Source organism: Choloepus didactylus, assembly GCF_015220235.1.
Source record: "Choloepus didactylus isolate mChoDid1 chromosome X unlocalized genomic scaffold, mChoDid1.pri SUPER_X_unloc1, whole genome shotgun sequence".
NCBI lineage: Eukaryota > Metazoa > Chordata > Mammalia > Pilosa > Megalonychidae > Choloepus > Choloepus didactylus.
This window is the reverse complement of record NW_023637621.1, coordinates 1,476,121-1,502,930: the sequence shown is the minus strand read 5'-3', so window position 1 is coordinate 1,502,930 and position 26,810 is coordinate 1,476,121. Positions and strand designations below refer to the sequence as shown.

Genomic DNA, 26,810 nt, shown 5'->3' with positions numbered 1-26,810 from the left:
CAATTGTAATAACAGGATTCAGAAGCTGATTCTGGTCAATAAAGAAAATCCACTGGCTGGTGGAGACTCCCAGGCAGAGCAGGAGAAGAAAACCGAGGCACATCCAACCTGTCACTTCTCATCGAATTATTTACTTCTACCTAATGGAGAAAAATCAGCCCCAGGCAGGCTCAGAGGGGAAAGAAAAAGAAAAAAACACAGTTCCTGTCCAAAAGCCTGGCATCCATTACAGTTATGACCAGCAGAATTTATACACCACTGGATTTGATTATCATCTAGTGTGTCTGTCACTGGCCTAAAAGTGCCTGAGTTCCTGCATATGGATTTCATATTTTATTATTTAAGCTAATGTTTTTTTAGTCGGCCTGAGATGTGTCCTTGAGGCAATTGCTTAATTTCTTTTCACAGGATTTTACTGGTCTTCCCTCAGATTCAGCCACTTTGCAAGTTTCCATCTCCATCACCCTTTTTCGACCTTGAGGAAATTTGTAAGGGGTCAGCGACTCAAAGGGAATCCAATATTGATTCCGTTCAGGCAAATTCAAATGCTCCCCTTTAAATCTGGTTCAGGAGTTATATATATATAAAGCATATTATAGCAGCTCTTTCTCAGCAGTGATTTGCTGAGTAAAGAAAATAATCTGCCCAATCTAGTCTTTTAGATTAAAACAGAAAAGGGAAATGAAAAGCATCTCCTAGTGGGAGGATCTGGTCCTAGTTCCTTTTCTTGGACTGTTGGTGTTACTATCTCCATTCAGTTCTCCAATTTCATGAGGTGTCCGTTTCCAGTGGGACAGCAAATACTGTTAAAGAGAGCTGGATTCTCAGCCTCAAGATGGATGTCAACAGATCCAGAACCACTCCACGTGGACCAGATCCTCCAGGCTGGGACCCTGTACCCCACAGGTGGCCAGACCCCCTGGAGGCGAGTCAGCAGCCCTGGTGGGTGGGATGCACCTGCCAGGTGGGCTCTTTGGGTCCGGAATCCTCATAGCCTTGGCTTGCACTTGCAGCTGAGCTCCTCCCAAGCTGGTCAACAAGTTTCCCTGAGTCCCAGTTCCCCAAAGACCCTTGCAGCCATTGTACAACTCAGCCCTTTGCCATGGAACATCCACATCTTGGAGGGAGAAGAGGTGTCTTGTCCAAAAGGACTGAGGAAGAGAGAAACAACAAGAAAGAGACACACCAAGGAGGCAGCCACATAAACAAGGAGGCAGAGCTTGCAGTGATGTAGCCACGAGCCTGGCACCACTGGAAGCTGGAAGAGGCTAGAGCCTCTGATAGCACCTTGACTTTAGAGTCTTGTTCTCTAGAACAGAGACAGAATAAATGTTTGTTTCAAGACACCTGCTTTGTGGTGCTTTGTTACAGCATCATGAAAGGAAGGATGTCTGTCAAAAATGGTCATGGCAACACCTCTGATGAAGACATGGCAGCAGTGGGTTCTAAATCAGCCAAACTGGAGGGGGTGTGCCAATCCCTGGGTTCTGGGAGAAATGCAGACTGTGCTCCAGCTGGTCTGGGGTGGGCCGGGCAGCTGCGTCCCTCACCAGTTCCCAGGGGAGGCAGAGGCTGAGGGGCCAGGACCTCAGTTTGCAAAGTGAGGGGCTGACAGTGGGGATGGCACATACCCTCTGCATACTTCTTTCTTGGAGATGGCATTTCCACCTCCAGTTGCCCCAAATCCCCTCTTCCCAGTGTGCAGGTGGTCCTCAGCCCAGGAGGACAGAACCTTGGCCACAAGCTCAGACCCCAGCTGCCCTTGCTTCCTGCTAGGAGGGAGGAAAACCTCGAATCCAGTGCAGGGACCCCTGGGGATGGAGCCTGCAGAGGGCTGGTGGGCTCAGCTCTGGGACAGCCATGAAACACCGGGAGCAGGCAGTGTTCCTCCTTTTGAAAAATCCTTGCTTCATCACCTTCCAAAATGCCCCAAAAGTGTCTTGAGTGAGGAGGGGGCTTTCCCAGAAGATGGACAGACAGCTTTGCTCTCTTGGAAAAGGAGGACACCCTTTCCGTGAATTCCAGGTGATTCTGAGGGTCAGAGGGGACAGAGGCATGCGCTGTCCTGGAGGAGGGACCCCCCCAACTTGCCGAAGCAGAGAAAAAAGCACCTGAGAAGGAGAAGGGAGCAGGGACTCTGCATTTTAATCCCCTTCCCAGGCCATCCCGCTGCCCTCCAATTTGCCAACTGTAGCTCATAGTGTTCATAGTCTGTCTACATTGTCTCATTGCTGCAAATAACAAAGAGGAAAACTCTAAAAGAAAACATGCAGAATGCATTTGTCTAATTTCATGAGAGTGTTCTTTGGGTTAAAGGCACTACTTTGCATTTTTTGAAAACTTGGGAACCATTTTGTCCGTGGTTGCCTTGGTGACATCAGCAGGATTTTCTTTGCAGGAAAAGCCAAGCAGGTTACGCAGATCCACTCTCCGTTCGCCACCATTCGGCAATTTCTGCAGCAGCTGTGCTCCCTGCAAAGGCGCCCCTTGCAAGGAAGCCGTGAATGAGGTTAGGACATTGGGGTGGTGGGGGGGGGGGGGCAGAAAGATTTAAATGGCACCAGCCTGCTGGGCAGACAACAAACACATGCACTCGTATTTGGACCAGGAGATACTGAAAGCAAGGAAGACGGCCGCAGGCGCCTTCAAATCCTCTGCAGTCTGCCCTTGAGCCAGGGATATTCTTATGCCATCAATACTCGGGGCCCCCTTCATTCGGGGTATTGGATTCCGGGGCACGCGACAAAGTCTGCCTGGCAGAGCCACCTCCCCAGAAGGCCAGGGACCTTGCAACATCTCCCATGCCCCAACACGGGGAGCCAGAGAACCTAGGAGATTCATGTGCTTTTCCAGCATGCCATGGAGGGCAGGCAGTGCAGAAAGACGAAATCAAACCAGCAATCACACAGAAGAAAACAAAAACTACCCCAACCCCTCATCAGGGAGCATCACCGCCACAACTGGGAGCTTATCTTGTGTGTGGGCATGTGCATGTGTTTACAAAAATGCAACCATACTATTTTTATAACTTTTTACGTAGGATTTGGTGTATAACCTGCATAAAATTTCTGCATGACAGGACAAAGCCTTGCGTTCTTGAACATCCTTCGGCCCCCTCCCCAGAAAGGGGGATGAGGTTCCTTGGCCTTGGCACTGTTGAAGTGTGGGCTGGATAAATCTCTGGCCCCTGGCCTCTGGATGGATGTGTTGAGAAACGTCCCAGTGCCGGCTCTGTGGTGAGCATCCCTGTATCATAATCCCCTAGTCAGCCAGCCTGAAGGCTGAGGAGCCGCACGTAAGCCAGCCCCTGGTGGGGAGGGTCCGCTTTGGCCCAAGCCCTCGTTTGTCCTGGGCAGTCTGCTCTCTTCCAGAAAAGGGGGAACTGTTTTCTCGTGTCTGTGCCTGTCTGGCTGTGAGCTCTGGTATTTTCCAAATGTTCCCACAGCCTTGTGCGGTGGAGTCTGCAGTCAGCTTAGCTGACCCCCTGCTGCCCCTCACCCCCAACCAAAAACAGCGATAATGGGTCTGTGCTACGTGGGCTCAAGGCCTCGCAAGTGACAGGGTCCTACGCGAGCATCTGAGCAATGAGGCCATCTGGAAACGGCCTGGCTCAGCTCCCTCAGTTTTGCAGGAGGGGGGCGGTTTCCCACATGTCCCTCTCCCTGCTTAGGAGGCACGTGGCAGTGGCAGAATTTTCCACATCTGCAGTTTGGATATCTGGGGCCAGATGGTTCTCTGTGGAGGGGGCTGTCCTGTGCATTGCGGGGTGTTGAGCAACATCTCTGGACTCCACCCTCTCAACGCCAGGAGCACCCCCAGTTGTGACAAAGAAAAATGTCTCCAGACATGGTCAAGTGTCCCTGCTGCAGTGGTCTCACCCCAGGCTGGGACCTGCCAGGCTATGGCCTCTCTACCTGGGGCTCACCCTTTGTACTGGGCCTGCCCTTTGATACATCCCTAAATAGGGACCCCTGAGCAACACCCCTTAATGCAGGGATCCCTGATGCCCAGCCCAAGAGGAAATGAGATGGGCCAGCCACCCAGTCCTCCTGTCAGAAAGCTTGTCCCTCACCCCAGCCCTGGTGTTGCCCAGAGCTTCTTGCAAAGTGTGTCCCCAAAGCCCCGTCCCACACCTCATCAATGAGCATCTCTGGGGGCTGGGCTGGGAAGGAAGCTTTTCCCCCAAGCTCCCAGGTGACTCGTCTGCACATTAAGGCCTGAGAATCACCCCACGGAATCAGAATCGCCGGGCATGTTTGGCCACCACCACTCTGCAGCCTGCCGTGGGCGGTTGACAGCAGGCAGATTCAATGACTCACTTGTGCTCGGTTCCCACACCCATCCATTTGTCAGGTCAAAGGATCCTTGGCAGAGATTTGAGGGAGGAGGCAGAGTCCAGAGTGGGGACCTTGGGGAGCGGCCACCTGCCTGGGTCCCAGTCCCAGGCTTTAGTTAAGGACGTTAACCTCTGCACAACTCGACTCTTCACTGGTAAAAGCAAAGCAGCCCCTGGTGGCTCCATGGCGAAAGGAGAGTCACCTCTCCAGCAGGGCGCCTAGCTTTACCCATCAGGAAGAGCTCAGAAATATGATGAGTGACTTCAGGAGCTGTGAAGGGCATTCATGCTATTTTATACTATGTATTTGTACAGAGAAAAGCAGTGCAAAGCTTATACAAATGCACACACTTCTTTTCTGATGTCTGAGAATAGAGTAACACACAGGAGATAATGGAAGAGAATGCCAGAACCAATTTAAATTGATACATAGTATGATTGTATATTGTATACTATATATTATACATTGTATATTGTGTATGATACAGTATATATTGTTATAGATTATATTATACATTGTGTATTATGTTATATACTATTATACAATGTGTATTATACATTATACATTGTATAGTGTGTATGATACAGTGTATATTATACTATACACTATATCATACATTGTATACTGTACATGTTATATAATATATAATATACTATATATTATGTAGTATATACTAGATACTATATATAGTGCATATTGTTACAAACTATATTATACATTGTATATTATACATTTTATATAATATACAATATACTATGTATTACATACTGTAAGATACTATATAGTGTATATTGTTATATACTATATTATATATTGTATATATATTAGATACTATATAGTGTATATTGTTATATACTATATTATACATTGGATATTATACATTTTATATAATTTACAATATACTATGTATTATATAGTATATATAGGTACTATATAGTGACATTGCTATACACTATATTATACATTGTATATTATATATGTTATATAATATACAATAAGCTATATATTATATAGTATATATTAGCTACTATATATTATATATTGTTATACAGTATATTATACATTGTATATTATACATTTTATATAATTTATAATATACTATATTATATAGTATATATTAGATGCTATACATTATATACTCTATTATATAGTATATACAATTTTCTTTTTTCTCAACCAATCAAGCATCACTAGTATATATTCTATACATAGTTTTCTCTTTTCTCAATGAATCAAGGACAACTAGCTGTGGGATTTCTATTTCCAGTTCTTCCCTTCTGGTTTTGATGAGCTTTGAGAAGGCCTCATTTGAGCTCATGTCCCTTTAAGCTCATTTGGGTTGCACTGTGGATCCTAGTTGAATAAAGTAGAAATTTGGAGTCACCAAACCATAACCCTCATCTCTGTCCTCCTACTCCAGGGATATTAACCACGACAGCACCCTGCTTTTGTACAGCCTTTGTAAGCAGCATCACGCCAGCCTTGCAAAAGGTTTTGGGGCTTTGTGGTCTTGCTCAATCAGCCCCCAGCTGGCAGTGGCTGGGGAAGTGGAGGAGGGGGTCGGCTGTGGATTTAACTAACTAGCTGGGACCTGGGGCCACACGTGTCCACTATGTGCACATCTTATTTACCCAGAAGCACCCTGATTCCAACTTTTTCTTTTTCATGTCCCCCCTTGGTGGGAGAGGCCCTCCCGAGAAGGGGCCATTCGGATTTCCAGAACGGGACACTCCATATAAAGTAGGCTGCACATGGATTTCAACACAGAAATGAGAGAGGAAGACTTGCAGCCACACGAGTGGCCTTCAACTGCACACCACCAGCCCCTCCTCTGTAAAATGGGACCAGGTCCCCAAGCCAAGCACAGCCAGAGAATGAGCTGCCAGGGGGATTGCTGGTGTGTGTGTTTGCGCACACACACCCAAGAACCAGCTCCCTGTGCAGAGCCCTGCCTCTACTCTTTACTAACAGTGAGACCCCAGGCAAATGATCAAAATGCTCTGGGCCTCAGTTTACCCATCCATAATAGGGCACCCCCATGGCACCTACATCTTAGAGCACAGTGAGAATTCAGTCAACGATGCCTGTAAAGTGTTTAGGGCAGGCTCTGCATGTTGGAAGTGTTGACATCATGCAAATAGCACAGCTTGAACGAAAGGTAACGACCCTCGGCCAATGTCAGTGCCTTCTCTTTTTTCTCTTGTGAGAAATGTCTGTGGATTGAACAAGGTCCCTGCGGGTTTACAATGAGCTGGAAGGTGTCTGAAAGGGTTTGGCGTCCAGTTAATCACAATGAACCGAATAGGCTATCCATTGTAGAGTGAGATTCCTGAAAGCAAGAGGGTTTGACAGCAAACTCCAGCAAAAATAGTCTCAGAAGTGCGTTTCTGGATTGCTGCTGAATATCTCTGCCTAAACCAAAGATCCTTCTTCAGCCCTTGTGTAAACCATGGGACAAACATCTTGCTACATACAGAAGCTTCCATGACTAATTTGCAGTCCATCCCACATACAGGATATGATATAAATATGATGTGGGTTAACAGAAGGGTTTCGCTGAAGATTCTGGGCTTGGAGCACTGGGATCTGTCCCCACATCGCATGTAGGCTGTAAACAACCAACTCTTACATTAATAATATGCATTGCCCTTAAACAGGACAGACAGGAAAGTCACGCTGTCAACATCTGAAGGAAATCGTTTCATCCTGAACTCAACGCTTCTCACTTTTAAGGTTCAGTTGGATATTTCATTCCCTAGAATTAGAACATTAAAACAACAAAAGACTTCACTTGCCATTCAAATCCTATATTTCAGAGATTCATTTTAGCTCCTTGAGTAGTTTACCCCAAATGAACCAAAACAAACAAACAAACAAACAAACCCAATCCTGGAGTCCATGAGAAAGCCTCCAAGCTTTATTAAATCCTTGACATGAACAATTCAGATGATTTTACTTTTCAAACATGAACTCTGACATTTAAACAGCTGAAAAATATTCAGTAGAACCCAATATCTTGTAAGTTATCCAACAAGATGAAGCAGTACCTCAACTGCATTTTTATCATACAAAAACAGTCAGAGCTAAAATTTTAAGTTAGAAACAAATAATTTAAATCCCCCATGTGCCCGGTCATGCTTAAATCACTGAGTGAAAAAGGCCAGTTTTTAAATGCGTGAGACAATCTTGTTTTAGATCAAAGCCGCAGAATAGTTGATTTCTGAGTGTCCTCAGCATCCGGCATTCCCAGCTCTGATTCCCAGATCTAAAATTGGCCCCCATCCCCTCTTCTCCTTCCCCAATCGTCATGTTCAACCTCCTTTCTAACCCAGTCTGCAAAACCATAACAATTGACTTAGCAGAAACTCCTTCGGAAGTTTTTAAAAGCGGCAAAAGGGAAGTCCACACCCACGCGGCTCTCCTCCAAAGCAAAATGGCTCTTACCTCGGACGTGCGTCAGCAAAGTCAGGAGTGCAAGGCAGGAGAAGACCTCCCTACAGCTCCCCATCGTCGGTCCCAGGTCCAGATATCCCAGCCCAAAGCAAAGAGACCCCACTCTCGTTTCGTTGACTTCCCAGCTTGGAAGGAAGAGAAGCGACGTCCTCACCTGGAAACTATTAGCCAGATTCCCATCCCCTGTGCCAAAAGCAAATGGGCCTGAGGCTCAGATTCCAAATGGCAGCACCATGGGCCTCAGGATGAGTGCGTGCATGCGTAGGAATGTCTGGGGACAGCCTCTCTGAGTGGCACCCGCCAATCAGCACGAGGACAGCTGACGGGGAAGCCAGGGATGTCACCCAAGCCCCAATGAGCAACCTGGGCTTCTGGAAGCTGGCACGCCCTCCCAGTGGATCTGTTCCTTGCAGGCGTGGGAGGTGCTGCTGCAAGCTCAAAGGAGCCAGCCCTGCACCCAGGGAAGGCACCGTCTCAAGAGAGGCAGGAGACGGCTCTCCCAGTTCAGCATCCTCCTGCAGGGCGGGGCTAATCAGGTAAGACCAGGTGTTGGGCGAATACCCGAGTCTCAAGTCTCAGCTTTTGCAATTGCCTTCTCCATGACTTAGAAAGGTCTCCTGCCATCCCTCAGTTATCCACAGGAGGGGACATTGGTGTGAGCAAAGCAGATGACACTTGGCCTTCTGTGCATCCACCTGAGTAGCAGTACAGCTGATGAGAAGTCATGGATTTATAAACTCCAGGGTTTCTACTTCCTGGATCTGTGACATCAGGCAAGTTGTGCATTCATTCAACAAACGTTCGATGCACACCTGTTCTGAGCCAGGTAACATGCAAGATACAAGGTGCTAGGTGCACAGCATTTAAGAACTCAAATGTTTACAAAACAGGGGGGATGCAGATAGTTAAACCAGTTTTATTATAATATTATATCATGTCAGGGTGCCTACTACGGTTTTGGGGTTGCTAGAAGATCCTGAACTCTGCCTGACATCAGGTAAGTCTTCTGGACAGGGCAATAATTCCACACTGGCGTTATAAAGCATGGGAAGGGTGGTGGCTTGGAGCCTTGTATCCAGAAAAACACGTTCTTGAACTTGATCCATTGTCATGGGTGTGAACCCATTGTAGGTAGAACCTGTACATGAGGTGACTTCAGTTAAGGTGTGGCCCACCTGAATCAGGATGGGTCTTAAACCTATTTCTTGAGTCCTTATAGGGAAGGTCAGAGAGAGAGAGAAAGCCAGAAGGCAGCATCAGAAACTGGAAGTCAACAGGACCCAGAATAGAAAGGAGAAGCCAAGAGTGACCGCCATGTGCATTCTCAAGTGATGGAAAATTGAAGGACCAAGGACCACAGGCAGCCAGCCCCAGATGGTTTTATCGCCTTCCTGCTGCCTTCATTTTGGATTTCTCCCAGCCTCAAAACCATAAGCCAATTAATTCCTGTTGTTCAAGCCAACCCATTCCATGACATTCTTTTCCGGCAGCCAGGAGACTAAATCAGGTGGAAAAAGTGATTAGGTAAGGAGAGCTGGATGTTGTAAACAGAGGAAAGCCAGGACAGAGGGACAAGGTAGGCTGGAGCCCGAGTCCGACTCCAGAAGGTACTGCACACTGCCGAAGAAAACCCATTGCTTAGAGTCGGAGATTGGCTAATGACCGCACAGCTCCTGGTGACACAGAGAAAGTGTGAATTCAATCATGTAAATCTCACAACACAAGAGGGACTGCTTGTGATATTCTTTACATCCTGGAAAATATATTTTCTCCAAAAACCGTTCTTTGTCCATGTAGCTGCCTGGTGATTTAGGGATTAGGGAAGGTGTGGATTTACATGCTGCTGCAGTTGGCAAATCCACTGCTTTGAGGCTATCAGAACAGAGTGGAGATTTTCACCAATACTTACAGGTCAGAAGAGAGTGTGAATTTATATCAATAATTACAGGAAGTCAGAAGAGAGTGCGGATTCACACCTATACTTATGGGACATCAGAAGAGTCTGGATTTATACCAATATTTATAGGCTTTCACCAACTCTAGTTTTTTTGGTTGCCAACAACCAATTGAAATATACCGAAGACAGTTTTACATGAAATTCCAGCCAAGGTTTAGCTCTATTTGTGAAATGTTTTGTTCTGCGGCAGAAGGGGCTATCGAAAGCGTGAAACGAAGGAGCTGCATCTCGTCATGGAGTAGCCGTGGCTGCCCCTCCGAGGCTCTTGAACCCCGACAAAGCCTTATGACCCTTCCTGGTTGTCAGAGAACTCCAGCCTTAGCACCCCAGAGATGGGGACCCCTTCTCAGGGGACTCAAGGGAGACCCGGGAGCAGGGGGACATGGAGACCCCTATGGAGGGTGGACGGAAGGATGCTGAAGGAGAACTTTCAGCCCTAGTACAGATTAATATAAGGAGCCTCTGCCTTCTGCAGGGGTCTCACAGCTCTGTTAGCAACTGGAGAGCCCGATCATTGTGTTCCCCTAGGTGGGTGATGTGTCAATGATGGTTGATTGGAACTCATTGCATTCCATTCTCTAGGTGATGGGGAGCACTGATCATTTCTTCTCTTTTTCTTTCCTTTCCTTTGTTTTTTTCTTTTTTTGCCTATGGTGATATTGTGGAAGTTGTGCTCTCCACATCACTCTTTTGAAGAGGAAGATGAACTAAGGACAGAATAATGGCTCCAACACCACCACATCCCCATCTCTCTAACCTGAGAACATGGCACCTTCCATGGGGAAAGTGGCTTTGCAGATGTGACTCGTTAAGGACTTTGACATAGGATTTGAACTAGGACACAATCTGGTAACTTTTGAATAACAATGGAGGTGAATAGAATTCCTTTTCAAAGTTCCTATCCATTCTCCTGAAACAGCCAAGAATTCTCCTTAAAAGCAATTCTAGGAACACAAAGCCCAGCTTTCAAGAAGGCACTGGAAGTTGGAGAATGATGAAGAATTGAAGGAAAAAAGCCAGGCTATCATGAAAGATGAAAACCGTAATTGCTGCATTCCATTACTGCTGCCAAACCACTAAACGGCCGGTAAAAGGGACTGCAGTGCAATTTGAAATAATTAACTGCTCTGCCCCCTCAAAGGCTCACTCTGCACCACAGGATGGAAATGTTCCACAGAGGCTTTTAAGCTTGACTTGGGGAAATTTTCTCTTTGCTGTTTCATTTTGGCTTCTTTCTACCAAAAAATCAAAAAAACAAAAACAAAAACCAAAAAGCAAAACAAACGAACAAACAAACAAAAAACCCCCACAAAATGTATGCTTTATAGACAGAACACACATTATCATTATTTAAGTGTGAATTATTTTATGAAACTAACAAATTCTTCAAATCTTCCATTTGAAATCTCCCTCAAGAAGAAATATGGTCAGGTTGAGTCCAAGGATTTAATCCTGTTTTCACAGTTACTTTTGTGCCTACAATTCTGTGAGAGTGTCAGATTTACCCGTATGTGTTCACTGATTAACCCTTGTAAGCTAGCCACCTCAGAGCAGTGGGGAAGATGGAAAAGTTAGCATTTGCAAAAGGCTCTGAAGTCGTCTGATAAATGGAATAGTAAGTGTCTGAGAAGGAAAAAGAAAACCCCAGTTATAACAGCAGTCTCTACAACCCCAGAGAAGCTGGGTTTATGCCAAATGAACCCAAAAGGAAAAGCCAATCTCGACCTTTTCTGCATCCAGCTCTTGGCGCCTGAACATGTATATTTATGTTGCCTGGTGTTTTAGATTTGTTTTCCTTGTGACAGCTTTATAAAGAGCTTTCCTTAGGAGAATGAGGTCCCAGTGCACACAGGTGTGTTGTGTACATGTTGGGGAAGTGCTTTACAGAAACCCACCTGTATAATCCTGACCGTGAGTGGGTCAGTCGGTGAAAGCAGCTAATGTGCTTAGAAAGATGTTGCCCTGAATGTTGCCTGACTGGAGCCCAATCACCTGGAGCAGACACACCTGTTCTCCCTCACCTTGTGGGTCCTTCACAGCAGCTTATGGGGGTGAAAGACCTCCATCCCCCCAAGCATGAGGCTGAGCTTGGGGGATGAATTGGGGGTGCTGAGAGCCTCAGCGAGCCACGCAAAGTTGGCTGTAGGAGGGAGTAAACCATCGGTGACACGGGTCACTCAGGTGGTCACTCACTCATGCACAGGTAAGCTACATGGATGAGGTTCCAGGGATCAGGCTAACTGCTGAGGAGAGAAAGGTGTGCAGGACAAAATGCATCTGCCCCAGTTGCCCTTGGACCAGCAACAAGAAGGGACATGGCCACAAAAATAAGGGGACTGCACAGCCAAGGAACAGAATGCAACAGAAGCTTACCTGGGAGCAGAGAGAAGACTCTTGCATCTGCCTGGGAAGGAGGACAGAGGGCGTCAGGAGGATGGAGATGCCTTAAGGGCTTTCCCAAGAGGACCGCTGCAGAGCAGGAGGGAAAGGGCTCTTCGTGGGGGGCTGAGAGGATGGCAAGCAAACAGCCAGAGGGGCACTTCCTGTTTCCTCATTATACCTGGACGCCAGGTGTGACAGGAAAGGTAGCTGACACGAAGTGCAACAAGGAGCAGGAAGCCAAAGAGGCAGCTGAACTAAGCCATACTACACATGGACAAGCCCATGTGTCCAGACCTGGGAGCCCCCTAAGCACCGTCCAAAAGATTTATTTGCAGATGCAGTGGAATAGATAAGAAAGGAAAAACACCATTGTTGGGTGAATGGCTTAGATTCAGAAAATCCTTGTAGAAGAAAGAAATACACAAAATTATAACTAACACTTTTCATGGGCAAGGCAACACTCAAAGTCTTTTACATATATTAGCACAAGGGTCTGCAAACTTTTTCTGTAAAGGTCCAGATTGTAAATATTTTCATCTTTGCAGCCCAGAGGTTCTCCGTCACATCTACGCCATGTGAAAGCAGCCATAGATGATGCATAAATGAATTGGTATGGCTGTCTGCCAATAAAACTTTATTTAAGGACACTGAAATTTGAATTTCATGTAATTTTCATGCACCGTAAAATATCATCATTTTTCTTTTGAATTTTTCCAACTGTTCAGAAATGGAAAAACCATTCCTAGCCCATGGGTCATTCAAAAGCAGGTGGTGGGCTCAATGTGGGGCACGGACTGCAGGTTGCTGGGTGCTAAATGCTACTCATGTTATATGTTCCCATGTGTTCCATGAAGTACACAGTCTCACCACCCCCACTTTGTCGAGGGGCCACAAATTTATCAATGTCAGATTAAATGACTGTCTATGAGAATATCTGCCCAACCTCCACCAGTAAAAAAGGACCATTTGACATATTTCCTAATCATATATTTTTATTTATACATGATCCAAAATTGGAATCCTTTAAAAAATACCAATCCTTTTACCATTCTGCTTTTTACTTTGAGACATGCATGTTCATAACATGATTTCAATGCTTATAAAATGTCAATGTTATTCAAAGAATGACAAAGTAGGCTTTATGCATTTTTTTTGTAATTATAAAGTAAGCCCATGTACAGGATCAGAGCTAGAAGACAATCCCTAACAATTCATTTGAGAAGACTCTGCACACGCTCCTTTACTTTTATAAAATGTGTTTGTTGCTAGTTAGCAAAAGGCCTGGAGCATGTTTCTAATCCAGCCTAAAGCCTGCTGACGGCTGGGCAACCCCGTTGCATGTTGGCTGATGGACCAGGGAAGATACCTGCGAAACTTCTGTTACATCCAGTGGAATCTAGAATGTCAGGTGCATCTCTGTGCTCACCTGGCCCCTAGGGGGTGCCGGGTATTTGTTGACTGAAATAATGAATGGATGACCACACAAATAAATGGGGTTTTCAATCCATTTTTTTTCCCATTTCATGGGCCCAAAATTTATTCAAGACCAACAGCTCTGCCCACCAACCTTACCCCTTCCCAAATTCAGTTGATTTGTGCTAACCACCAAAGCAGGTCTGATTTTAGTGAACCCTGACTTTGGTGACATACATCAGCTTTTTACACTATCATCAGTGATAACATTAAGCATTTTGCTGAAATTGTTATGCCTCTGTATAACAGCCTTCTAAGACTTTGCATTAGCTTGTCTATAAACATGGAAGCATCCCTGACAAGATCCTAAATCTTCAGGGAAGAAAAGCTTATTGATGAGGTCAACTCTACTGGGGAATATCAGAGCCTCTATCCTTTATAAAATTAAAACAGAATTCAAAATGAGGCCCTTCCCAAGCCTTCACATAAAAACACGGATTTGAAAAGCCTTGCTGTGTAGCCCTAACCTTACATGGAGAAATGCTTCTAAATGAGGAAAAGCCATCCTTTACTGCATGGAGAAAACGATGCTTTCAGCTAATTCCGGCATGTTAGAAACTGTATAAAGAGATCCTCTGTCACAAAGCGACTTTACTGTGTAGTTAAACCACACTCTCACATCAAAGTTATTGAACATTTAGTAAAGACTGTGCAGTTGACAAATCCATGACATTTATTGGCATGAAATCCATAAGAAGGCAGGGGAGTATCTGAATATGGGGGGAGTATCTGTGTGCAGGGGTGTGTCTGAGTGCAGGGGTATCTGGATGTGGGGAAATTTGGATGCAGGAGAGTATCTGGGTGTGGGGAGTAGCTGGATGTGTGGGAGTATCTGAATGTGGGAGGAGTATCTGGATGCAGGGACTATCTAGGTGTAGGGAGTAGTCTCTGGATGTGGGGAGTAGCTGGATGTGGGGGTGTACCTGTCCCTGAGGTGGCAGGACAGTTAGAAAGAAAAGGGCAGAGAAAGGAAACCCTGAAACTAAAGAGCTAGCACTCAGTTTGATCCTTCCTCTAAAAGCCTCTATAAAGGGAACGTGGAATCCACACGCCACTACTTTCTACAGCCTTCTTTAAACATCACCAAATGGCAAAACATGTAAGTAAAAAGCAAATTTCCAATTTCTAATTAGTCTGGTATGAAAAATCTTAACAAATAAAAGAAATTTTGAGGAAACACACCGAAGGCTTACCTTACTTTATAAAAGATCAATTGTATGGAAATTTCAGATGTGTTCAATATTGATATAATTAGTAAATGACCCTGGGTCACTGCATTGACTTGGGTTGTTATTTGAGCACCTGGGGCTTTATAAAGGTCAACCCCTCACATCCCACGAAGAACCCCCACGAGCCTTGGGGAATGAGCTCAAGTTCCCTCTGGTTGCAAAATTCATGGTAAGGAAACCTCACTGCACTGTAACAGGGGAGACAGAGCTCAAGGTTAAAATGAAAGGATCCGACGTGAGTAGACGTGCCTCTGCCTGCAAGATGTTCGCTGGGAATGAGCAGAAGGCTCGTTGTCCGATCCTGCTGTGAAGTCCGGTTTGGTTTTGCTTGCAGAGCTCTATTTCTCCAGAAGAGTTCACGGAACTGCCGGGGCAAAGACACAAGACAAGACTTTGAAAGCATTTCCCAGCTTCCCAAAAGCACAAGAACATTTGCTTTTTACAGTACAGAAGTGGGGGACTCTATCTCTGTATTAGATAAATGGTCTCAAACTCTTCAATGAGGAAAGGCAAAACCTAAATCTAACACATTAAAAAAAAAACAATTTGATACATTTCACTGCATGATACAACTGTAGCTTAGCAAGAATGGATACTTTTGGAAAAGTAAAAAGAAGGCATTTTATACTAGCAACTTCTCTGAGATAGTAAAAATCTCTACCAAATTTCAGAATAAAAACTTTTCTAAATGAGGATGCATGACTTTTATTAATTAACTATGATTCAGGGGCTAAGGCTGTAGGGTTCATTAAAGTATTAGAGGTTTATTTTGCATTTAATTCTTAAAACTTAAGTTTCCTAAATTCTGAATGCTACCTATTTTGGAGGGAAGAGGTGGATGAGAGAAAGAAGAATCATGATATTTTCCTTTCAGATGGGCGGACAGAAAAAGATGGAGAAGGTTGATTCCTCTTTAGGACGATAGACGAAAGAGCTCCCCATCAAGATTAGCATATTAGCTAGTTAAGCTGACCATCCTGAAGGGATTCGTGTTGACACAGTCTTCTTGCCTCCTTAAAGACAAAAGCTAATTTTAAACACCTGTCCCTGATATGAAAAAGTGGTGAGCTGGACGCTAACTTTCTAAAAGTCTCTAATTTTAGAACTCAAAATATTTTGAAATTTCATTAAAAATTCATCTCAATTCAATAGGAACTCCATTAAATCAATGCTGCTTCTCTGGCAAATGAGTATTTACCATCATATACCATATACATGCACACACAAACATACATGTACACACATACACACACATTTTCCCCCCTGACATTTTAAAAAATGGTCCTAACTGCAGAATGCCTGTCTTTGGCCCTGAAAATTCTCTACGTGGTTGGGATGAAAAACTTTTAAACACAGCAAGAAATCCTTGACAAACAATTGCAATTAGGAAAGTTCAGTTTTCATGCTGTTTGCGCACTGGCACGCCATTGACTTTTTGGCGGTGCAGCAACTGGGAGCATCTTGGAAAATTATCTTAATAAACACTTAGTTATAATGTGGGGCTCAAACATAATCAGTCTCACGGGAAGGCTCAAGCCCCCAATATTTTAATCCATTATCTCCTGAATGAACCCCCTGGAAAGCAACGAGACTGAAGTGCACACATCTAAAGCAGTCAAAGGCGCTTTGAGGATGTGCTGAGGGCAGCAAGGCTGCATTATGCTGGGAACAAATAAAAGTTAAAACCTCTGGGGGCGAGTTCCCCACGTCCCCTCCAACCCCCACATGCACTCCTCTTACTCAGTGGCTTGGCTTTGGTGATGGGATGGTTTTCCATGTTGACATCATTTTCATCTGCTGAGAACAAGAACAGAATACACAGAGAGTCTGAATACGACAGAGAATACACTGTGAGATGCATTTAAATCACCGTAGGAGACAGTGAGGTCTAGACAAGATGACAATTCTAAATCCCCAACTGCACTGTGGCATCAGGTCTGGGTTTACACCCACGCTAACACCCTATAAACGAGCCCTTGGCTATAGCTTTCTATATGTGCGCATGTAGGAATGGCCATCGTTAGTGGAACCCAAGCGGTTCTATCTTGCTCGACATTCACAGTCACGTTCTTCCCCCTAAATTCTGACATGCGGTATGGGGAAACCCCGTTGTCAATAAATAGACACAAGTCCATAAAAATAAGAGATTTATCTCTCAGCCCCAGACCCATGGTTAGGGGTTGAATCATGCCACCCCCACCCCCATCCCCCCAAAAAGACACACTCAAGCCTTAACTGCTGGTCTCGTGATTGTGAAAATCTTTGAAAATCAGGAGGTCTCTGAAGATGGGATTAGTTAAGCTGAGGCCAAACTGGAGTAGGGTGGATCCTGATCCCAAAGGACTGGGGTCCTTACACGCAGGGGAAAATCAGACAGACAGACACAGGGAGAATCAGACAGACAGACCCTAGAGAAGGCTGTGTGACAGTGGCAGAGATGGAGCTACAGGTCTACAAGCCCAGGAGCTCCAAATCCACCCGAGACCACCAGAAGCTGGAAGAGGCCAGAACCGCTGCAAGGAAACTGAAGCTGAAATCTACAGATTTCCGAGGGAATTGGCCTCACAGACACCTTGATTTCAGATTTCTAGCCTCAAAAACCCTGAGAGAATGAATTTCTTCTTCTTCTTCTTCTTTTTTTTTAAGCCACGCATTTAGTGTTTCTTTGTTACGGTCATCCCAGGAAACTAAGACTCCCAACCAAGATAAACACATTCTCAGTAGCCTAGTATGTATTCTGCATCTGGGAAATGAGACTCCAACCCACGACCCTGATTGTTATTCTCAAGCAGAAGCCATTGCCCCCTCTCCAACACCATCCCACCTACCTTGTGGCTCCTGAATTTTAAACCCTGACCCCGAAACACAAACACAAAAATTATCATCCCCTAAATGTTCTCCATTTAGCTTCTCCTCTAATGGGTAGTAGCATCATCGGACAGAATCCAAAGTGCTTGGGGGATTTACAGATAAGATATTTATTTTGTGACTGCATTGTCACAAATGTAAACACAAACTATACACTTGAAACATGAAACGAGGCAGAACATGTTCACAAATCTGGGACAATTTGTTCTCCGTTCACAAATCTTTAATATTTGTCATGCCGCATCGGGAGTTAACATACCTGGATGAACAAATATGTACAGTACATCAACACATCTTTTAATGAAGAGGGTAGAAAAATTGATGACAATTTACATTAAATGATTTCGCTGATCTGTCACCCTTTCCCCCAACCACTCAAGGCAAACCATGCTAGAGTGTACAAAATTCTAAGGTAACAAAGAATCTCCTGAAGGGGGAGTTTGAAGAGATCTGTGGGTTACGAGGTCACTTTTTCTGCTGGCTGAGCAGATGGTCAGTTCCAAGCAGGTGTAGTGAAAAAAAAAAAAAAAAAAAAAACAGTTAAAGAACAAAACTGTAAAAATTTGTGATTTCATATTGCAAAGATATTTTCTTATTAAAAAAACTATGAATGGCTAAAAGGGCAAGTATTCTCCCTGGGTTGGGAAAAGCTAAATTCTGGCTACCTTTAAGGAAAAAAAAAAAATTCCATCCAAAATAAGAAATGATCATTGGACCAGACTTTTGGCAAAAGTCATTTCTAACAAATAAAAGCCATGTTGGATTCTCTAAACTCTGAGTAGCAATGTTGGGAGTGGACTAGCACTCGGCATTTTACTCTGGAGTGACAAACCCCCATGTGTGCAGGGAAGCAGACGCCACCCAAGATGTCACACTTATTGTATCAGAATTGAGAAACCTTCTGACTTATCCTTCAAATAATTAGAGAATTCTAAAGGGGATCCCCATGGGATCCTGACTCAGAGCCTGGGGAACAGTATTTAGACCCCAGATCCAGAGTGTTCAACCCTCTTTATGTTTAAACCATCCATCCTAACCCCAAACCTGCAGCTCAGCCATGACTTCCTCCCCTGAAACGGGAGCTTATCCTTAATCTCAGCCCATGGAATAAATCAGAAAAATGATTTCCACACCCAGGGATAAGAAGGCAGAATCTAATAAAGGAGGGCAAATCCAGCTATCATTTAGATATTTATAGGAATACTACAGACTTCAGGGCAAAAATGAAGCACAAAAGAGACTGAATGCTCAGCTGTAAATAAGATTTGCCTTCAACACCTTCTCAAATGACCTTGAAAATTTGACATCCTAAGATTTTTCAGATCATTCCTAAATATACGGTTCTTACTGTTTTCTCTGAGAACTGGGAGGTTTACGTATTTGGAAAAACTGATAATGGAGCTAGGGGCTGCTTTGAGGAAATGAGTGAAAAAGGCACATAAAAATTCCAGGGTTAAGAAATCAGAGGATTAAAAATTGCATCAGTCTCATGAAAGGTGAAATCCTTAAGATCACATGGATTTTGGCCAGGCCACAGCAGGGAACATGGCGGCCAAACCTTGCCTGTCCCCATTGGCAGAGGTGGACCTGGTGTTGAGTTCATCATTACATGAAAGTTGTCCACCTCTTTCTTTCTCTTGGATATAAGTTTAAAAGAAACTATCTGTATTTCTCTTCAGTTTCTGAAGCCACCTTTGCAATAATATATTGTAATATAATAAGCTGTGTATTAAGAAGGGAAAAAACATTCAGAATTCAAGAGATGCAATTTGCTCTCTGAGAATCACGTCATGATAGTGATTTGCTAAAGGAGAGAGGAGAGTGACAAACACAGAGGTTTGCTTGGGGGGCTGAGGACTCTGAGGCTAAGGAGATAAACAGTTATCCATCAGACGCATCTTGAGGCCTGGGCACGGTTCTCTCATCATCCCTAGATCATCGAGTCATCTGAAAAGGAAGGTTGGAAAAGAAAAAAAGAAAAAGTAAACTTCCGATACGTTTGCTTCAGGTATATGCAGGGGCCCTGGGCCACGGCAGCAAGCGGGGGAATTAGAAAGCGATTTTTGGCCTTAGAATAGTGATAGGGGCTTAGAACTGGCATAAAGTGTGAAGCAAGAATCAGAGGTTATGAGGGGAATCAAAATTGGGAAAGAAGATAGGAGGGAAAGAAAGAGGAGGGAGGGAGGGAAGGAGGAAGGAGGGAGGGAAGGAAGGAGGGAATGAAAGAAGGAAGGAAAGGAGGAAGGGAGAGAAGGAGGGAACAAGGGAGGAAATGAAGTAGGGAAGGAGGGAAGGAAGGAAGAAAGAAGGGAGGAAGAGAAGGAAGGAAGAGAGAAAAGAAGACAGAAAGGCAAATAAAAAAGGGAAATTATTATGCAAAGATGAATAGGAAATGCCACCCTGTTGAAATGACTTACTGCGGAAACTAGAAGAAATTTTAGATGGTTTTGTGTTAGCAATAAGAGTGAAGAAAATATGGACCTGGTGAAAAGTGACAGACAAAAGAAAGGATGGGAGGAAGGGAGGGAGGGAGGGAGGGAGGAAGGTAGGAAAACAGGGAATAAAAAAAGGGAGAGGGAAAAGGAGGAGAGAAGAGAGACAGAAAGAGGGAAAGAGAGAAAAGGAAAGAAAGGAGGGAGAGCAGAGGAAAGGTAGGAAGGAAAAGAGGGAGGGAGGGAGAGAAAGAAAAGGGAAGAGAAGAAGGAAGGTAGGTAAGAGGGGAAAGAGAAGAGGGATGGGAGGAAAAAGAGGAAAGAAAAAAGAAAGAAGGGAAGAGAAAGAAAGGGGAAGAGAGGAAGGAAGGGAGTGAGAGAAGGAAGGAAGAGAAGGACAGGGAGGGGAAGAGGGGGAGAGAGAGAAAGAAAAGAAAAGAAGGAAGGAAAGGAAAAGAAAAAAGAAAGAAGGAAAAAAGAAAAGAAGAAAGAAGAGAGGGAGGGAGGAGGAGAGAGGGAGAGAGAGAGGAGGAGATGAGAGTAGAGCTCAGTAGCTCAGGTCACCAAAGCATCAAGAAAATGCCTTTGGGAAGGGACACTGAGGAACAGTTAGAAGTTGACCTGCAAGCAGCAAGAATCAGCCACAAGAGATGCAGAAGGACAAGTTTGTTAATGTCGGGACGCAACAGCCAAAAGCCGGGTTCTGCAGGACAGGCGTCAGCTACGTCTTGCTAGCTGCTTGAGCCAGGTACGTGACGCAACACACCACAAGGCACGAGGCCAGGAGCCCACCAACGGAGACAGCTGCAACTGCTGGCAACAAAGTATCACTTGCATAAAACCAGATTAAACTTCTAGAACCGCAAATACAAATTTCTAGAAATAAAGGACAAGTCTACCAAATTCTGTTGGCAGTGTATGTTTTAATACTTTAGCTCAGAATATAATAGGGAAAAGCTTTTAATATATTTATATTAAGACTGACAATATTTGATCGATTTATCTTGGTGTTGATTTTCCTGAGAGGAATTTTCATACAAACTTAACAGACACTATGAATTTTTGTGCAATAGCACAATTCTGGAAAATCCAACTTTTACACACATGGCCCCTATAGAATAATAGATTCAGGATACTTTCCCCAAAACCACGGACCGAGGCTTGCTATATCCACAGCATTCTTAGGAAATCGCCAAACTCACAATTACTTACTGGTTTGCATGTATTAAAATTACCATCCCTGAAATAAAAAATGCCAAACCATCCTGTATAGACCCTGCAAGTTCTAACATCATATGCCTGATAACTTCATCTCATAGGTCAATAAAAAACATGTAACTGAAACAAACACTGAATTTATTTTATAATACAGATGCAAAGACCAAACTGAGTGTCAATGTAGTCAAGAAAGAGACTCACAATATTGAACTAGGTTCTCAGTTTTTAAATGAGAATAGTCCCTGATTTTCTTTCATTGTTATTACTGGGCATTTTATCTCTGGAGACAAAAACCAAGTCACAAACAACAGCTTCCTCCCCTCTTCATGGTTTACTTACTTACTTCCTTTTGTTTTGCACATCTACTTGAGCTCAAGATCACAAACCCTTTGAAAACTAGAAGGCAAACTAGGATTTAATATTGTGCCTTATGCTAATTTAGCCTAAGAAAAATAAAAGACTGTAGAAAATGTGGTAGGGAAATGAACAAAGCCCCTCTACTGGGTAAAAGTTTTACCCTGGACTGCTCTGAGCCAATTTTCCAGAAAGAAAAATAAGGCAACGATTTCTACTCAGGGAGAGTCTTCTGTTTTCATGTTCTACCCCCCTCACAATGGAGAGAATGCTGCAGCCAAAGACAAAAAACCAAGGCTAATGGATTGGGATGGGAAACACTTTGCCTTTTCTTTTCCTAATTCCATTGCCAAATTTTTGACCAAGCCGAGACTATTTAGATCTCGTGACTGGGATAGTCTGTGACTGGGGACAGGAATACCAAATAGCTCCACAATATTCCAAAGGTTAATATGTCCCAGTCACGAGCCCATAGAAATGATTTTCAACTGGAGAATCCAATTTGAGTATATTTAAAGATTTTCAAAAACCGGTTGGACCAAGACATCTGCCTAATGCTAGAGTGTTCAACACTGTCCAGGATTCTAAAGAGAGATGGAGAATTACAAATAGAATATCACACATCCTCTCTTGAGGACAGAGCTTACTTGTCTGTGAGCTGAGTATTATGCTGTGCATTGAGACCGCTTCAGAAAAGAGGGAAAAAGCAATTGAAGAGGAAAAACAAATTTATTTCCACTGAATCCCTATTAATTTAGCCTCTCAGGTATTTCTAGTAGAAGCAAGAAAAAAATACATTTTGTTTTTCTCGCTCCCCAGTTCTAACCATAGGCTTTTTCTATGCACCTCCTTGAAGCTTGGTCACGTCTCCAATTGGGAACAACTCAACCCTCTTCATCTGATCAACCAACTACACTTTCCAGGTGGAAGGCACCAGGTCATGCAATGCAATCAGCAGCCTTATCCCCCACACTACACCTGCAGAAAAATCCACAGCAGGAAGGGGGGTACAGAAAACAGCAGCCCAGGTTAGACATCTGAATCCACAAGCAGTTTAGGACTGTGAACTTTAGGTCATAAATAATCACGGTGCATATAAAAAACATGGAATGATGGAGGGTGACGGGTCCATTCTATTCCGTGTGATCTAATTTCACCGTCACCAGCAGCTCCTCAGACTGCCTGGGAATTTCAGAGCCTTAGGAGGGTGAGCTCAACCAAGCCTGAATAAGGCCAGTGAGGATGGTTCAGGGTTGATGGGATGATGCAGAAAGCCCCAAAACCACTGATCGTGGAAAGAGTGTATTCAAGATGCTGAGCCCTATGTCTTGGGACTTGCCCCTATGAAGCTTGTTACTGCAAGGAGAGGCTAAACCTGCTTATAATTGTGCCTAAGAGTCTCCCCCTGAGTGCCTCTTTGTTGCTCAGATGTGGCCCTCTCTCTCTCTCTCTAACTAAGCCACCTTGGCAGGTGAACTCGCTGCCTCCCCCCTAAGTGGCACCTGACTCCCAGGGGTGTAAATCTCCCTGGCAACGCAGAATATGACTCCTGGGGATGAATCTGGACCCAGCATCATGGGATTGAGAACATCTTCTTGAGCAAAGGGGAATGTGAAATAAAACAAAAAAGTTTCAGTGGCTGAGACATTCTAAATGGAGTTGAGACTTTTTTTAGGTTTTAATGTATTGGAATAGCTAGAAGTAAATATCTGAAGCTACCAAACTCCAACCCAGTAGCCTTGACTCTTGAAGATGATTGTATAACAATGTAGCTTACAAGGAGTGACAGTGTGATTGTGAAAACCTTGTGGACCACACTCCCTTTATCCAGTGTATGGAAGGATGTGTAGAAAAATGGGGACAAAAACTAAATGAAAAATAGGGTGGGATGGAGGGGATGATTTGGGTGTTCTTTTTTACTTTTATTTTTTATTCTTATTGTGATTCTTTCTGGTATAAGGAAAATGTTCAAAAATAGATTGGGGGGGGACTCGGGCAAGATGGCAGCATAGAGAGGAGTGGAAGCTAAGTAGTCCCCCTGGAACAACTACAAAAAACCAGAAACAACTAGTAAATAATCCAGAATAACTGTGGGGGGACAAACGAGACCATCCATTCATCATACACCAACCTGAATTGGGAGGAATGCCCGAGAACACAGCATAAAATCTGTAAGTAAAACCTGCAGAACCAGGTCGGGAGACCCCCTCCCCCATAGCCTGAGCTGCAGAGCTGCGTGGTGCCACAGAGAAGCTCTCTCCCAGCAAGCGAATACAGCTCAGCTGAGCTCCAGCTGGGGTTTTAAGTAGCAAGTGTGAACTGCTCACTACAGGTACGCAGCCCCAAAAAACAGACAGAGGCTTTGGGTGACAACTGACCTGGGAGAGCCGGAGGGTTGCCTTGACTGGGTCTGAAGGGGACTATCTGTTTCTTTTTCAGCTCAGTGGAGAAAGCCCCAGTCATTTTAACTTTCCAGGGCTGTGACTCGGGGAAGGGCGGAGACAGCACAAGCAGAGAGCAAGACCATTGAAATGCTAATGACCTCCACCTGGGGGGTCTGTCTTCTCTAGGAGGAAAGGGGTGGGGCCCTTTCCATTCAGAACCAGACCCCAGAGCCTGGGGGAACACGGCCATACCTCCTCAAACCAGTCAAGAATTATAGGCTAACAGGTGTCACCTGCTGGGCAGAAAAGCACAGTGACCTGAGGCATCAAAGTGTGGAGCAATTTTCTAAGACACACCCACAGGGAAACCAGATACTGAATATTTCTTCCCTCTGGGACCTGAGCCTGTTCTGGTCTGGGAAAACCTGATTTGGATAACCAAGGAAACCATGCCTAGACAACAGAAAATTACAGCCTACACTACGAAAAACAAAGTTATGGCCCAGTCAAAGGAACAAACGTACACTTCAACTGAGATACAGGAATTTAAACAACTAATGCTAAATCAATTCAAAAAGTTTAGAGAAGATATCGCAAAAGAGATAGAGGCTGTAAAGGAAGCACTGGACATGTATACGGCAGAAATCAATAGTTCAAAAAACCTACTAGTAGAATCTATGGAAATGAAAGGCACAACACAAGAGATGAAAGACACAATGGAGACATACAACAGCAGATCTCAAGAGGCAGAAGAAAACACCCAGGAACTGGAGAACAAAACACCTGAAAGCCTACATGCAAAGGAGCAGATGGAGAAAAGAATGAAAAAATATGAGCAACGTCTCCGGAAACTCAAGGATGAAACAAAGTACAATAATGTACGTATCATTGGTGTCCCAGAAGGAGAAGAGAAGGGAAAGGGGGCAGAAGCAATAATACAGGAAATAATCAATGAAAATTTCCCATCTCTTATGAAAGACATAAAATTACAGATCCAAGAAGCGCAGCGTACTCCAAACAGAAGAGATATGAATAGGCCTACGCCAAGACACTTAATAATCAGATTATCAAATGTCAAAGACAAAGAGAGAATCCTGAAAGCAGCAAGAGAAAAGCAATCCATTACATACAAAGGAAGCTTAATAAGACTATGTGCGGATCCCTCAGCAGAAACCATGGAGGCAAGAAGGAAGTGGTGTGATATATTTAAGATACTGAAAGAGAAAAACCACCAACCAAGAATCCTATATCCAGCAAAGCTGTCCTTCAAATATGAGGGAGAGCTTAAAATATTTTCTGACAAACAGACAATGAGAGACTTTGTGAACGAGACACCTTCCCTACAGGAAATACTAAAGGGAGCACTACAGGGTGATAGAAGACAGGAGTGCGTGGTTTGGAACACAATTTTGGGAGATGGTAGCAATGTAAGTACACTGAACAAAGGTAACTATGAATACGGTTGGGAGAGAAAGATGGGGAGCATGTGAGACACCACAAGAAAGGAGGAAAGATAACGACTGGGACTGTGTAACTTGGTGAAATCTAGAGTATTCAACAATTGTGATAAAATGTACAAATATGTTCTTTTACGAGGGAGAACAAGCAAATGTCAACCTTGCAAGGTGTTAAAAATGGGGAGGCATTGGGGAAGGGATGCAATCAGCATAAACTAGAGACTGTAACTAATCGAATCATTGTATTATGCTTCCTTTAGTGTAACAAAGGTGATATACCAAGGTGAATGCAGATAAGAGGGGGGGATAGGGGAGGCATGTTAGACACTTGACATTGGTGGTATTGTCTGATTCTTTATTCTACTTTGATTTAAGGTTATTTTTCCTTTTGCTGCTTCCTAGCTGTCATTTTTTTTTGTTTCCTCTTCCTTTTGCCTCTCTACCTTCTTTGACTCTCCCTCCTGCCTTGTGGAAGAAATGTAGATGCTCTTGCTTAGTATGAGCAGAATGTTCAATTAGGATGAACTTAAATGTTTGGAAATGAACAGGGGTGTTGGTAGCAAGATGTGAGAATAACTAACAGCGCCGAATGGTGTGTGAATGAGGTGGAAAGGGGAAGCTCAGAGTCATATATGTCACCAGAAGGAAAGTTGGAGGTCAAAAGATGGAAATGTATAAAACTGAATCCTATGGTGGGCAATGTCCATGATCAACTGTACAAATACTAGAAATCACTTCATGAACCAGAACAAATGTATGACAATACAATTAGAAGTTAATAATAGAGGGGCATATAGGGAAGAACTATATACCTATTACAAACTATATACTACAGTTAGTAGTATTTCAACATTTTTTCATAAACAGTAACAAGCGTACTATATCAATACTAGGAGTCAACAATTGAGGGGGGTTGGTTAGGGATAGGGGAGGTTTAGAGTTTCCTTTTCTTTTTTTCTTTTTTCATCTTTCACTTTATTTCTTGTCTGGAGTAATGAAAAGTTTCTAAAAATTGAACAAAAATTAAGTGTGGTGATGGATGCACAGCTGTATGAGGGTACCCAGGGGCAAGTGATTGTACACTTTGGATCTCTGGATAATTGTATGGTATCTGAACAATCTCAATAAAAATGAAAAAAAAAATAGATTGGGGTGATGAATGCCAACTATATGATGGTACTATGAACAGCTGATTTTACACCATGGATAATTGTATGGTATGTGAATATATCTCAATAAAACTGAATTAAAGAAAAAAAAGAGTGT

General features: G+C 43.9%; 1 protein-coding gene across 11 annotated transcripts in view; it reads right to left on the bottom strand.

The window, feature by feature from the left end:
* Window positions 1–13,101: 13,101 nt before the first annotated feature.
* The window catches only part of CD99 (CD99 molecule (Xg blood group)), a 51,440-nt gene continuing 37,731 nt past the window's right edge, over window positions 13,102–26,810 (bottom strand). For 5 of the 11 annotated variants that reach the window (XR_005215019.1, XR_005215021.1, XM_037824597.1 and 2 more), the window contains 2 exons: window positions 16,572–16,628; window positions 13,102–15,195 (listed from right to left, as the gene is read on the bottom strand). Coding sequence is in view for 7 of the 11 variants with exons in the window: in XM_037824597.1 (XP_037680525.1) it covers window positions 15,188–15,195; window positions 16,572–16,628 (65 nt within the window). In the remaining 4 variants the exon portion in view is untranslated. Of the gene's footprint in view, window positions 15,196–16,571; window positions 16,629–17,793; window positions 19,647–26,810 lie in introns of those variants that run through there. The other 6 variants (XR_005215020.1, XM_037824598.1, XM_037824602.1 and 3 more) reach the window with 2 other exon arrangements.